Consider the following 13,119-nt stretch of genomic DNA (forward strand, 5'->3'; position numbering starts at 1 on the left):
ATATAAAGCTTGACGGAGGTGAATGTAGTGAGGTGAACAGATGCTACGAGTAATGTGTTACCTCTCAATGCATTGGAAGTAATATTGTGAAAAATATAAAAGACAAACCTGTGCATGTGCTACATGTGATACTGAGGAGGGATCTCTATAAGGGTTCAGACAGGCTGAGATAAGCTGACCTGTGATACGCACATGTTTTTGACTGCCGTGCTGCAGGTATTGAATGAAAACACAGCCTTGTGTCTGTTTTAAAGCATAATTATCAGCAACGATGTCTTCACAGTTCAAACCTGTTTATTGGATATAAACGTAGCATCAGTAATCAGCAGTTATTAAAAGATCAGGTATCGGCACAATAAGCTTGTCAATATAAAAGGATTCTAACAGGCTGCTAGTGCTATATCTATAACTCCGTGGGTGCAAATATTTTTAAAAAGTCTCATTATTATATTCAGTGTCTGCCTGAAGGTTTCAGTTTGAGTCTGGTTCCTCTAAACGGTTCTTCCTCATCTGGTCTCAGAATTTTCCTGGTTTACTTGTTAAACATTCACATCTATGTCTGGATTTCTGTGAAGATGCTTTGTGACAATATCTATTATTAAAAGCTCTGTGCTAGGAAAATGAAATAGCTGTGTAAAGAAATTAAACAAGGAATTGTAAGATGCCTTCAGCATAATGTTGCTTTTAACTAAACCTTGTGACTCGTAAACTTTTGCCCCCTTTCCACCTGAAAGAACCGGGTGCTGGTTCAGAGCTAGTGCTGGTGCTGGTTCGAAGTTGGTTCCACTGGCGATCCTTCTAAGAACCGGGTTGCCTTTCCATGGGCTAGAGAGCCATCACAGAGCCACAGCACTGTTAGCGTAGCAGTGGCAAACACAAACACATCATCAATGCGGATGCTGCTTTACTGTTAATGCTCATGGCTTTGTGAACCTACATTGGCATCCAAACTTGGCGAATCCTAATTTAAAATGATTTTAAAATGGCACTACCGACATTCTCTCTTGTCTTGTCGGTCACAGTAACCCCACTCCCAGCCCCTGACACAAGCGGTTCTTAAGTCTAGACCAGCAATGTTTTGGTGCTACTTAAGAGCCACTTTTTCTGGTTCAGAGCTGGTGCTTTGGGTGTTGAAATAGAAAGAACTGATTTTAAATTAGGCTCTGGCTCCGAACCAGCACTCAAACTGCCTCGGTGGAAAAGGGGCATTTGTGGGCTCCAAATCTCTGAATGCCTACTAGCATGGTCTCCTCAGCCCTGAGCTCAGCATATGGCATCACATCACCATGGCTGCTCACACCAGCAATACTAATTCAGATATCACTGCACTGCTTTAATTGAATTTACTTTAGATCCACACAGACTCACAAGTTGTTTCAGTCTGTAAGATGATCTATAAACTATACTGTTAACTGTTCTAAGAAAGTAAATGTTAGCTAGCTCACTTGTTGTGAACAAAACACACCTTTGTAGCTCAAAAATAACAGAATTCCACTTCCAGGATAAGTTGAATGGAGAATAATGTAAGACGTGTAAGAGTTTTTTTTATATCAATAAGAATATTGTAATAAATTGATTATGTGGATTCAAGATTTTATTCATCCCAAACACACATACAGTGTAAATATGACTAGCAGTGACATGAAAAGCCGAAAACCGATGCTAAAACTATGCAGTGTACAGAAATGTGCCCAAAATAGGACCATGCAAAATATACAGGTATGTTACATGGAGCAACAAGACAGAGTGCCAGTGAGTGACGAGAGTCTTTATGGAGCCCTGAGGGATGTGTAGGGTGACCGTCTGTGTTTGATGGCCTGAGGGAAGAAGCTCCTCCTGCGTCTCTCAGATTGAAACAAAAGCATTGGGCAGATTGCAGCAGACTGAGCAGACAGATAACAGGGTGGGTGGAAATAGGGTTGCAAAATTCCGGGAATTTTCAAGGCTGGAAACTTTCCATGGGAATTAACGGTAATATATGGAATGGGAATATTTGGAAATAAACTGGGAATTTAAAAAAAAAAAAAAAAAAATGCAGAGTTGCCTATAACAAGGAACTTAAATGTAGTTAAAAAAAATCTTAACAGCATGATTTTGTTAAAAACAACAAGATTTTATGCAATTTAAGTTGAATTTGTACCCTGTATTCCTCGGTCACTTGCACACAGCACACTGCTTACTGGAGGGCCATTGAGGCCAAACCCCCTGCATGTACTTGCATACTTCCATAACATGGACAGTAACACTTTATTTTAGGGTCATTTAACTAGTTTCTTATTAGCATGAATATTAATAGAATATCGGCTATTTATTAGTACTTATTAAGCACATATTAATGTCTTATTCTGCATGACCTTATTCTACATTCTTAATTGTACCCAATACCTAAACTTAATAACTATCTTACTAACTCTTAATAAGCAGTAAATCAGGAGTGTTACACATACACAGATCATTTGATGACCCTCTTCCACACACTCACTCCCCCCGAAATAAAAACAAATCCTCTATAAAATAATGTTTATTACAATGATTAAGTTTATTATGTTTATTACTAGCATAATAATGTTTATTATGCTTTTGATACTCAATGAAAAAATCAATTAAAGTTCTACTTACAATTAAATCAGTCAAGTATTACCTTGCATGCATGTCTGCTTATAACCAAACAAAATGTTTATTTATGTTTGTATATAATTTAGTTTGTATAAATTTCCCTATATTTCCAATGAATTCCCATAAATTCCCGTAAAGTTTCCAATTTTGAATATTTCCAAAATTCCCCAGATTAAGTTCCCGTGGAAAGTTTCCGGAAATTTACTGGAAATTTACCGGAAACTTTCCGCCCCTTTGCAACCCTAGGCGGAACCTGGAGTCCTCGATGAGAATGGTGCAAAAGGTTGACAAAGCACATAGTTTGAGGAAAAATTACTACATTTTGATCATCTTGATACTACCTAAGAATTAGTAACCCCTTTTATTATTTAAAAAAAAATGAAGCATGTGAAATATTTTGATACAATGCAATAATTACAAAAACGTCCGTTGATGTTTGGTATAATGGTATTTTTCTTATGGATTAGAGAATTGTAATAATATAGTTTGCAGTGTACACAATAACAAGTGTAGATAAACAGGTGTATGACAGTAACATCAGTTCCACACCACTGTTCATGAAACACCATGAAAAGCCTCTAGATTGCCGTTTCAGGTAACACTCGATAGATCAGTGGTTTGTTGGAACACAGTTTTCATACCTCGGAGGGATAGTCGATGGTTTGCGTGCTGCTGTGGGATTCCTGTAGGGTTTGTGCTGGGAAAGTTCACCTAACAACTATAATCTGTGAGCTCAGGAGCTTTTGCCCAGAATATCCTTCAGCACAAGTCACAGAAGCCATTTTACACTGAGGGAGGTGGACAGGGATGCCCGGGCCTTGTCACAAACACACACACACACACACACACACACACACACACACACACACACACACACACACACACTGCCTTCAGCGTGTGTGTGCTAGCAGCACAGTAATGATGGATGGAAGAGAAGACACGGCACTGAGGGCAGATCAATAGCTGCCACCACGGCCGGTGTATTTCTTTCACAGCATTTGAGTGCAGGATGTCAGCTTGTTGTTGCCAGTATGATTTGGAGAAGTTTAACAGCAGCATGCTCTGCTGCACTATATATCAGCCAGCTTGACTTTTGTCAGCTCTCGTGGGGGACCGAACACTTGGAGTACGTCCCATTGGATTTGTGGACTTGTGGAACTGTGGCTTATTGAGATTTTTGGCTGTTTCTATTTCTATTTCAGTCTATTAGACCAAAAATGTTTAATTGCATTTAATTAGCTTTTGGTTAATGTATTCATAGTTACTGTAATGACCAGCATGATTTCTGTGACATGCAATAGTACAAACACACACGCACACACAGACACACAGAGTCATGCACACTTGAACAAACACACAGTCACATGTCCATGCTGTCACCCGTAGCTCATGTCACGGAACAAGGGGAGGACTGATGCATCTCCAGGGACGTACCTGTCATTTCTCTAATGAGATCATCATTCCCAATGCTCGTCTGACTCTGCTGCTGCACTCACCTGTCACACATGACCAGAGACTTCACAAAAACCAAGCAGCTGAAAGCCTTTTTTTTGTTGTTGTTTAGAACACACAAGAGCTACTTGTAGGCAACGTAAAAGAGAACATTCTACCTGAAGCTGTGTCTGCTTTCTCTGGTCCAAAAAACTGTCTGTACAAACATAAGCTGTTATAGAGAGAGTAGGAAATTGACCTTGGTGTATTTATAAGTGTTTTTTTTTTTATTATTATTATTATGACATGAAACTTGAAGGAGGTTTTATTTGTAGGGATATTAAACACTTTTAGTGAGGGGGAAAAAAGTCTAAAACTTTTATGGCTTCTTTGTTTATATCATGGCCCAAATGTATCAGCGAGAGTTCTGAGTAGAATCACTTTGGGGGATGATAAACCTTAACAATGAACCCTCACCTCAGAAGTGAGCATGGTTCAAATAATTAACAAGAAATGAATTACAGCTTAATGTTGTTCATTATTAATACTTTTGTTCTGAATTGTTACTCCCAGATTTGAATCTTGCTTTTGATCGAGTGGTGCTTGAAGTAGCCAACAGTTACTTACCATTTGGCTCCAACCTTGTAAAATACGCTAAGATACTATAGATGTCATGCACTAGAGTCATGTACTTTAGACTTAAGGCCTCTGAGATGACGGTCTCCTAGCCTCCACAGGCAATAATAGTAGAGGAAATAGATGTTCTGTGGAGGCTTTTCTCATGGCAGCTTGGCGAATTCTGCAGACTGTTAAACTATGCCTGTGAGGGATTGTTCCAAACAAGGTGTGCTCATTCTGAATCATTTCAAGCTGATTCATTTCAAGTTGATTCCTTTTATTGATTCATAGATTGGATTGACCTAAATGCTCTTCCATCTTCTTCTGCAGCTCTTATTTGTAGAAATTTTACTAGCACCCCCTGCAGGACTGGAGAACCCTGCTAATCATTACACGGTCAGCCTTAGCCTGTGCTGTATAAGTGAAGTTTTACTTTTTATCAATATATTCCTGTAATCATCCAGTAGCTATCCTTGAAAAGACAAAAAGATATCCACGCTTTCACCATTGTCCTGTAATCACAGCATGTTTCAGTGTGCTAGTTCAGACTTTGAAGATGTGTGTAAAATTGTGTTGACAGCCCTAGGTGTTTGAGACATTACACCACTACACATGACTGTGTTACGTTTAACTGTTTCTGACCAGCACAATGTGTTTTGTCTTGCCTTGGCTGTGTGTGCATGTGGTGTTTGACTGGCCTTCAGCTCAGCAGGCTTGCCTGTGTATATGTGCATTTAGCTCCACTATATTTACACACAGCCATTAGCTAGTTTATTCCTCATGCCGGAGCCGCAGCTGGAGGCTGGAGCCCACAAACTTGTTTACATGCAAGTGTACATTTCGGTGATGGGCTCAGGGACAATGGCAGGCTTTGAAAGTGATCAGAACATACTACGGTGCAGTAATAAGGCTGTCATTGAGAGCGATGTCACATGTGCTTAAGTGGAAATGTTTTCTCTCCTACTCTCATCTCCTCTACTCCATACAGGACAGGAGAGACAGCAGTCAGTGCCCGTGATTCTGGTAATGATATCATTACGGCGAGCAATTGCTTCTCATGCATTGTTTAACAAAGGAACGTTTGAAGTGCTCCGCTCAAACCCCAGACTGAGCTTTCACATGCTGCCAGTATACTGCAAGTGGAACCAAAATGAAGTGAAGGAGATCAAGGGGAAACACCTTTCTTTCATGAGCTCTCCAGTCTTTTTATCCCGAGAAAATAGACAGTGGAATTAACATCTCAAAAATGACAGCTAGGTGAAAAGGCCAAGGGTTCTTTTTTTTTATATTGTATTCTTATTTTCTTTATTTATTTTGTATTTGACGTGGACACTCCCCGCTTCACACGCATTTCATGCAGCCAGGATGTTTTGATGACCTCATTATTGCGGCTGCCGTGCTGCACAGAGCGTTTCCTTTAAGAGCTTGCCCTGTGGATATTTTCTTTCTCTTCTAACTGTGTCACACGCTAGTTGTGCACACGGTGGAGGGAGTTGGAGCAGTTAGCCATGGTGAACCACGGCAAAAAATCAAGAGCAGTTTCTCACTGCAGCTTACACACTGTCTCACTGGCTACCTGCCATTTATAACCACATCAAAACACAACATCCATCAGGAGCCGATCCCAAATGAGTGTTAACAAACCCTTGAGTGCCTTCAGGGGTGTACAGTACAATACATTAAGGATATCTAATGAAAGAGGCTCTTGTGTGGAAATGAGACCGAATGCACCGTTAGTGGTTTCAGGTTGTCACACCGGGTTCTGTTCATTTGATTAGTCATTGATCTGGTCCCATTTAACGCTTTGTTCATGGCCATGTTCTTGTTTTACGTCACGATTTACATAAGACACGGAGTACAGGGTCCACTAGCGACCTAGTCTTAAGTGGGAATTGCAGGAGGCAGTGGTAAATAAAGGATTAGTGGGTTTAAATAAATTTCTCCTGTAAAGCCCTTAGCAGCAAACATCTCTCTTGCTATTCCCTTCTCCCTCTCTCTTGCTCTCTCTCTCTCTCTCTCTTTCCCTTGCTCTCTGTTGTTTGTCGCCCGTCACGCTCCACTTGGCCTGCTGCATTCTCAGGGGAGTACCTTAACACCTCAGCAGTGCTCGCTTTCTTCCCCTAATCTTTCTTTTCCCCTGCCCAGATTACTGTATCGATATCCATCTCCCGGCCTCCTTTTAAGGCCTGTGGCCCTTCACTGACTCGTATCGATGTGTGTGCGACTTGCAGGCTGCGATTATGAAATTACGCCTCAATCGCCCTCATCTGTAACCTACATTGCCACCTTTGTTTGGCTTCTGCTGCATCGGTGTTTGCCGTGTATCCCAGCAGTCCTAATCCTGCACGTAACACCGCAACACTCCTGACTGTGTTGGTCAGTCTGTGCCCCTCTCGGCTTGTTGTTTTGCAGCTAGCTGATGATTTGAGAGATAAGTTTTTCCCTTTGGCTCGGAAAAGCCTGGGTTTGGTTGAACTGGCTCGCACTTGCACTTAGGTCTTGCCAAGTATAAGCACTTTAGCTAACCCTGAACCGCAGACCTGCCTGGGCAAAACTCTGCCGTTCTTCATGTAAGCCATTTCAGCCATATTGATTTTCTTTGTTTGTTTGTTTTACGCAAAGCACCGTATAGAGAAAACACAATGGGTATCTGGGTGTCTTCGATAGTCTGCCACTTTCAGAGCTTCATGTCAGGCCTGGCTGGCTGTCAAAGTGTCCAGACCCTGTCCTCTTAGAGCTAGTTTATCCTGTTCAGTGGCTACGTCCTCACTCCCTTAGCTATCATTCCTCATTAAACCACTCTGTCTCGTTCTGGCTCTGGCTCCACACATCTTTGTTCTTTCCCTTCTCCCCAGACCTTTCCCATGAGCCATAAATTACAGAGGGTGGAGAAGGTCTCGTAAGCTTTTTCACCACTGCATGCAACTTGTGCAACTCGTTTAAAAGGAAATAAGGAAAGTTTTCCTGAAGCTGCGATGAACGCGCCGTGTCAATTTTCATGCTTGAACTCTGAGTCATCGTGGATAGAAATAATCAGCACAGCTTTCTGAATGGAGGAAAAGAAACATTGTTTTTTCCACTAATGAAACTCTCAGTGAAGCTGTGCATAAAGTATGTTCTTACTGGTTCATCACTGATTTGTCCTTTTGTCCTTGTAGTTGAATAATTTCGGGCTTCATAAGGCTTAAGGCGAGCGTGGTGCGGCGTAGCGTTAATTGCACGACAGTTTCCTGTAAGCTCTTTGAGGATCTTGACCAGTGAAGAGTGTCTGTTTCAATTTTCCGAAGGGGCCTGAATTGCTGCTAAGTCCAGGAGTTAATCTTGAAATGATACTGTTTAATCACTCTTAATAAAGGTCCGGTTCACCTCAGCTGCCTGTTCGCTGCTGTATCAGATCATTGAGCTATAATTGGTGCCATGAAACCTAGAAGCTTTTCTGCAGGGATTTAGGATTTTCTCAAGTATATAGTGCAAATTGTGGCCCAAACCTTGATGTGTTTTACCTCTGAGCCTCACACACCTTCACTTTCAGATGTGCATAAATACACACCCATGGGCAACTTTATAACCCTGAAAAGACTCTTGATGCCGGCGACTGGAACAGAAACACAAACAACTAAATGTCACATAAGGATATTGTTTACGTAGCGCTCGGAGGATTTTGTTCTCGTCTTAGTTGGAGCCGTGCAGTCTTTTCTTATTCTCCATACATGTGTCAGTTGTGTGCGTGTGTGTAGAGTAGATTAATGGACCCGTCTTGTGTTTATTATCCAGTGTTGGTGACAGACAGACTGTGTGCAGCCCTGCTGGGACCCTCTGCCCTTCCAGCCATGTAGCTGGATCCCCCTCCTCTCCATCCTTTAAAGAGCCACGATGTTCCAACTGCTCCCTGGGGTCACACTGCCAAGCAAAGGGCATGACCTAGCACACACATAATTGGCTTTATTTCTCCATCACCTCACAGCAGCGCTTTATTGCTTTTATTGTTCAGGCTCAAGTACGAATATCCTTCTTTCAGGCGCCACTTGTGATATCCTGAACGCTTAATTAGATTTTCATTTATTCATTCCACAGCCGCTTGTATCCAAGTTCTTCATTTTCTGTACATATATTGTGTTGGTTGTGGATTTATTTTTTAATTTCTGTGTCCTCTGTGCTGCTTTTTTCTTTTTAATGTGGGTATCGCTGCTTATGTAAAGACAGCCTAGCTTTTTGAAACTGGATCTTCTTTTGACGTGTCTTTCTTTTCTTATGAGGGTGGAAAATGTGAACAGCGTAGCGAGGCAATATGACGAAGCAAGCGGGCTTTAGAGATGGGAGTGTGTGGGCTAAGTGAAATGCTATCACTGCGGCGGTGTGTAATTAAGCGTGTGTGTGTGTGTCTTGTTTTGCAGGAGGCTGCCACGTTCGCGCACGAGCAGGGTTTCGAGGTGAGTGGACATCGGCTCACACGCACTAAACACATCCTAAAGGATTATTTTTCAGCTGATAATGAAGTTCTTTTTTTCGGACAGTGATTGATGCGCTATTATACTCCCTTGGCCCCCTCGCAGCAGTCGCCATAGCAACCTGGCAGTCGTCATGGTTTCTTTGTTCAGCCAGCGCTGCCGCTCTCACTCTCTCTCTCCCTCTCTCTCTCTCTGCTCACTCACTCACTCACACTCTCTCTCTCTCTCTCTCCCTCTCTCCCTCTCACACACACACACACAGAATCGCACGCACGCACACACGTACACACACACACACACACACGCACACACATTCTCTCCTCTTTTCCCTCACACTCACACACATTCTCTCCTCTGCTCCCTCTTCCACAGACGCACACATACACATTCTCTCTCTCTCTCTCTCTCTCTCTTTTTCACACACACACACCTCTCCGCTCTCCTTTTCTGTTATGACGCATTCCTCCCAGGCCTGCACCCAACATCGCCTACAGATGTTATTTATTGAATTTTGAGAAGGCTCTTGGGAAGAGAGAGAGAAGTCCTGAGGGGCAGGCTGAGCGCAGGCTGCGATTGGCAGGTGGCTTTGTTAAGGAGCCCACCTTGTTAGCTTCATTAGGCTATGAGGATTCACTGCTCAGCTGTGGTATTATCCTCAATTATGCAGCGCTGTCGTCCCGTCGTACAACCCCCCCCCCTTCCTCCTCCTCCCCTTTTCTCCCCCTCCTGCTGTTCCCCCCTCCCTCATAAATACTGGATCACCTCTCCTCTAAATATGTAAACAGAGTGATTGGTTGTGTTAATGCATTACATGATGGAATATTAAGAGTTATGAGCGAGTGAATAGGTGAGAGCCGATAATGCTATGGAACTACTGGATTCACACGAGGAAGAGGGGAGGGGGGCGTGTTGGCCCTGTCCTGGGCTCGTAAAATGCAAATTCATACTGAAAGTAAATGTGAGTTTAAGAACGATATGCTTAAATAATTGAAGTGGCTTATCTTTTTTTTCAAGCGCAGAGCTATCCGCCTGAATGTGTTTCTTCTCGGTATGAATAATTGTCTTCACCAGGATCACTCAAGGTGCGATCGACGTGACTGGAATGCAGAGCAGCAGAGTCGGTTAGAGAGCGGGAGAGAGGGAGAGGGAGGGAGGGAGGGAGAGAGAGATACAGGGAGAAGGGTGAGGGCGGGAGAGATGGAGAGTAAGCGTGGATGGGAGATGGAGAGAGAGAAAGAGGCGAGGAAGGGTTGCTGAGCCAGAGCGAGGGAAGAAGAGAGGAGGGGGCGAGGGCTCGCATTGCACACAGTAAATATATAAACGCCAAGCACTGTCACACACTGTGAGTACCTCTTCACTGATGTCATGCACGTCAATTTGATTTAGGGCTCATGAGAAGGGGAAAAAAACTCACAAGCTACTTTTTTTTTCTTGCAAACCCACATCAGAAATCGGACAAGGTGAAATACAAGCACGTAAGCTAAATTTCTCACAACTAGTACCCCAATCCCCCACCCCCCATTGTCTTTCTGCGCTCTGAGACTTCTCCACACATCAGTCGCTTTTCCACAGCAGCTAGTCAGGCAAATGGCTAAGGAGCGTTCACTCTGACACCACCAGATTGACTCTTTGTGCTTCAGTTCCCAGTGCATTTCCCTACTTTTTCTCTTAAAGCACAACACGACATGCCTCCTATAGCTCCGAAAATCTTATGTAATTCTTCTCCTTTTTTTTTTAACTAAACAGTTGTGTCCCCGTACCATCAGCTGCAGTGGTACAAGACGTTGAAAATATAGCATTCTGCAGGATCTAACTCTTCCCGGAGGAGATATTTCGCCATCCTCCACGGTGGCCAGGTCAATTGTGAAAAATGAGTATGAAATCCCAGAGTCAAAAACAAGTGAAAAATCAAACCCGTCTGTTCCGCTTCTTTCTAATCCCTGTTGCTCGGCGATGGAGGCTTGTTAATAAATCAATTTACATCTCAAGAAGGTAGATAAGAGCATGTTATTTTTCTCCTGTATTGAACCGTCATTAGACCAGGAGCGCACTGTGATCCAATCCTCATCTGTTGTGCTTAAATAGCATTAGATGTTGAATCCGCCGCAGGCTAATTGAATGTTCTGTTGGATGCTGTTCCTTCGACAGATTACAGTGGAGGAGTCGTTTTTATTAGCTTTAATATGGATACAGAATCGGGCTCCCTAATAAGGATGGCTATCCCCCCCCCCTCCTAATTTTTATCATCATTCCTTTCATGGTTATTAAACGAGGTGATTATCACTGACCACATCCTTAAGGGTTTTTATTAACTGAATAGAAAGCAGTGAATAGTGGGGTACTGTGGATATGGAGAAGCGTAATTAAGTCACGCCGAATGTTTTTGTGGTCGAAAGTTTTGCCCAGCCACCTCCTTGATTTAATGAATAGGAACCTATTGTGTAGCCAGAAGGAGACAGTGAAATGAATATGATAATATGCGTGCGACCTTGCCAAGCCTGTGTGGATAGGGAGCGTAGATGAGCTGCTCAAATCTGGCCATGTGTTTGGGAAATTGTTGCACCGCATTGAAATGTAGAGAAGCAAGAAAGCCCTGGCTAATCTCCCCATGTCAGAACAATACAGAAACAGAGCGAGCCGATCAGTGCAGTCTTGATCAGTGTGTGGTTTTTACTGCACTCTTGGGCCTTGGATGTGACACTGACTATGTTTAAATTCAGCCTCAGTGACAAATTGGCTTGGCAAAATCCTTACCGCAGTTGTGTTCAGTTTTACCGTAGTGCCACCCACTTCACCTACTCTTCCTACTTTCCCCAGCTCTGGAACCTTAAACTTTTTCTGGGGTAATTACTGCCTGTTTTGGGGGAAAATATTTCAGAAACCTACACTAGATTTCATTTGAGAAAGTCTGTAACAGCAGCATGGATTTTGTCTTTACCCAAAGCAGCCTATCCATATTCCCCTAGCGTATCCACCAGCACCTGTCTGCGGCGTGAGGTTTGCCTGGGAAGCCCCTCTGCTCCTGGAAGAGCTTTCGCCTTTTCTCATGCTGGTCTGGAGGATCCGGTTTGCAGTGTGCCTTGATGGGTTCATTAGGAGACGAGCTCTGACAGCTGATATTCAGATCAAAGCGAACAGACGTTGGAGCTTTTCTCTGTCCCTCAGGCGTATGCTACGCGTACACGCCAGAAGGGCCCAGAGATAAACGTCTGAAGGCAAGGTGTGGAGGAAAACGCAAGCCGTCATCACCTACATCTCTGCTCCTCCCTTCCATTAAAAAACGTGCTGCTCACTAAACAAATTGAGATCTTCAGACTGGATTGATTAAGAGCGTTACAGAGGTGTTTGTGTTCTGCTAATTAAAGCAAGGTTTCCAATAACACTCACTCAACTGGTGTTAAAGATGAAGAGTTTGGATGGGGAGAAAAGACGTTCAGGATGTTGCATGAACGCAGATAAATTGTTGGTTGCAGCGAACTGAGGGACGCCTTTATGCAACTCAGGCTAGCAATTCTAACAAAACATCTGTTTTTCAGTGTGTGCTCGCCTCAGTCTGAATACATATAACAGACCTCTCTGCTTTTACAAGCTCACTGAGTGGCTCCTCGATCAAATCCTTTGCTCTCTCTCACGCAGACTCCCCTGTGTGTGTAATGAAACACCCCTGGTCTTTTCTCTCTCTTCAGGAAAGAGCTGTTGGACATAGAGTTGCGTTTCTGATTTGCATTGTGTTGGAAGGGGCCAAGAAAAGGGAGTGAAAAATGAATGAGTAATCTTATCCAGGCATGTCGGACATTTAATCTGCGCTTGCCAACACTGTGCAGCCGGTGAAGTTTCGAAGCTTGTGTTGAATAGTCTTCGCCTGAATAAGTCACCAGAGTTTACCACTCCACTAGGATGGGTGTGTGCATTTCTGTCTATAGCTTTCACCTGATATCACTTTTTGATGGAGTTATTATTTTCCCAGTGATAAGACTTGCCCACCTTGTGTCCCTCCTGTCAGCAC

At 43.1% G+C, this 13,119-nt stretch overlaps 1 protein-coding gene across 3 annotated transcripts in view; it reads left to right on the forward strand.

Annotated features, from left to right (window-relative positions):
• adka (adenosine kinase a) overlaps positions 1-13,119 on the forward strand; it is a 128,414-nt gene that overhangs the window by 101,603 nt on the left and 13,692 nt on the right. For all 3 annotated transcript variants that reach the window (XM_047812868.1, XM_047812866.1, XM_047812867.1), the window contains exon 8: positions 9,060-9,095. In XM_047812868.1, coding sequence (XP_047668824.1) covers positions 9,060-9,095 — 36 coding nt within the window. The remainder of the gene's footprint in view (positions 1-9,059; positions 9,096-13,119) is intronic.

The sequence above is a fragment of the Tachysurus fulvidraco genome, chromosome 4 (assembly GCF_022655615.1).
Source record: "Tachysurus fulvidraco isolate hzauxx_2018 chromosome 4, HZAU_PFXX_2.0, whole genome shotgun sequence".
Taxonomy (NCBI): Eukaryota; Metazoa; Chordata; class Actinopteri; order Siluriformes; family Bagridae; genus Tachysurus; species Tachysurus fulvidraco.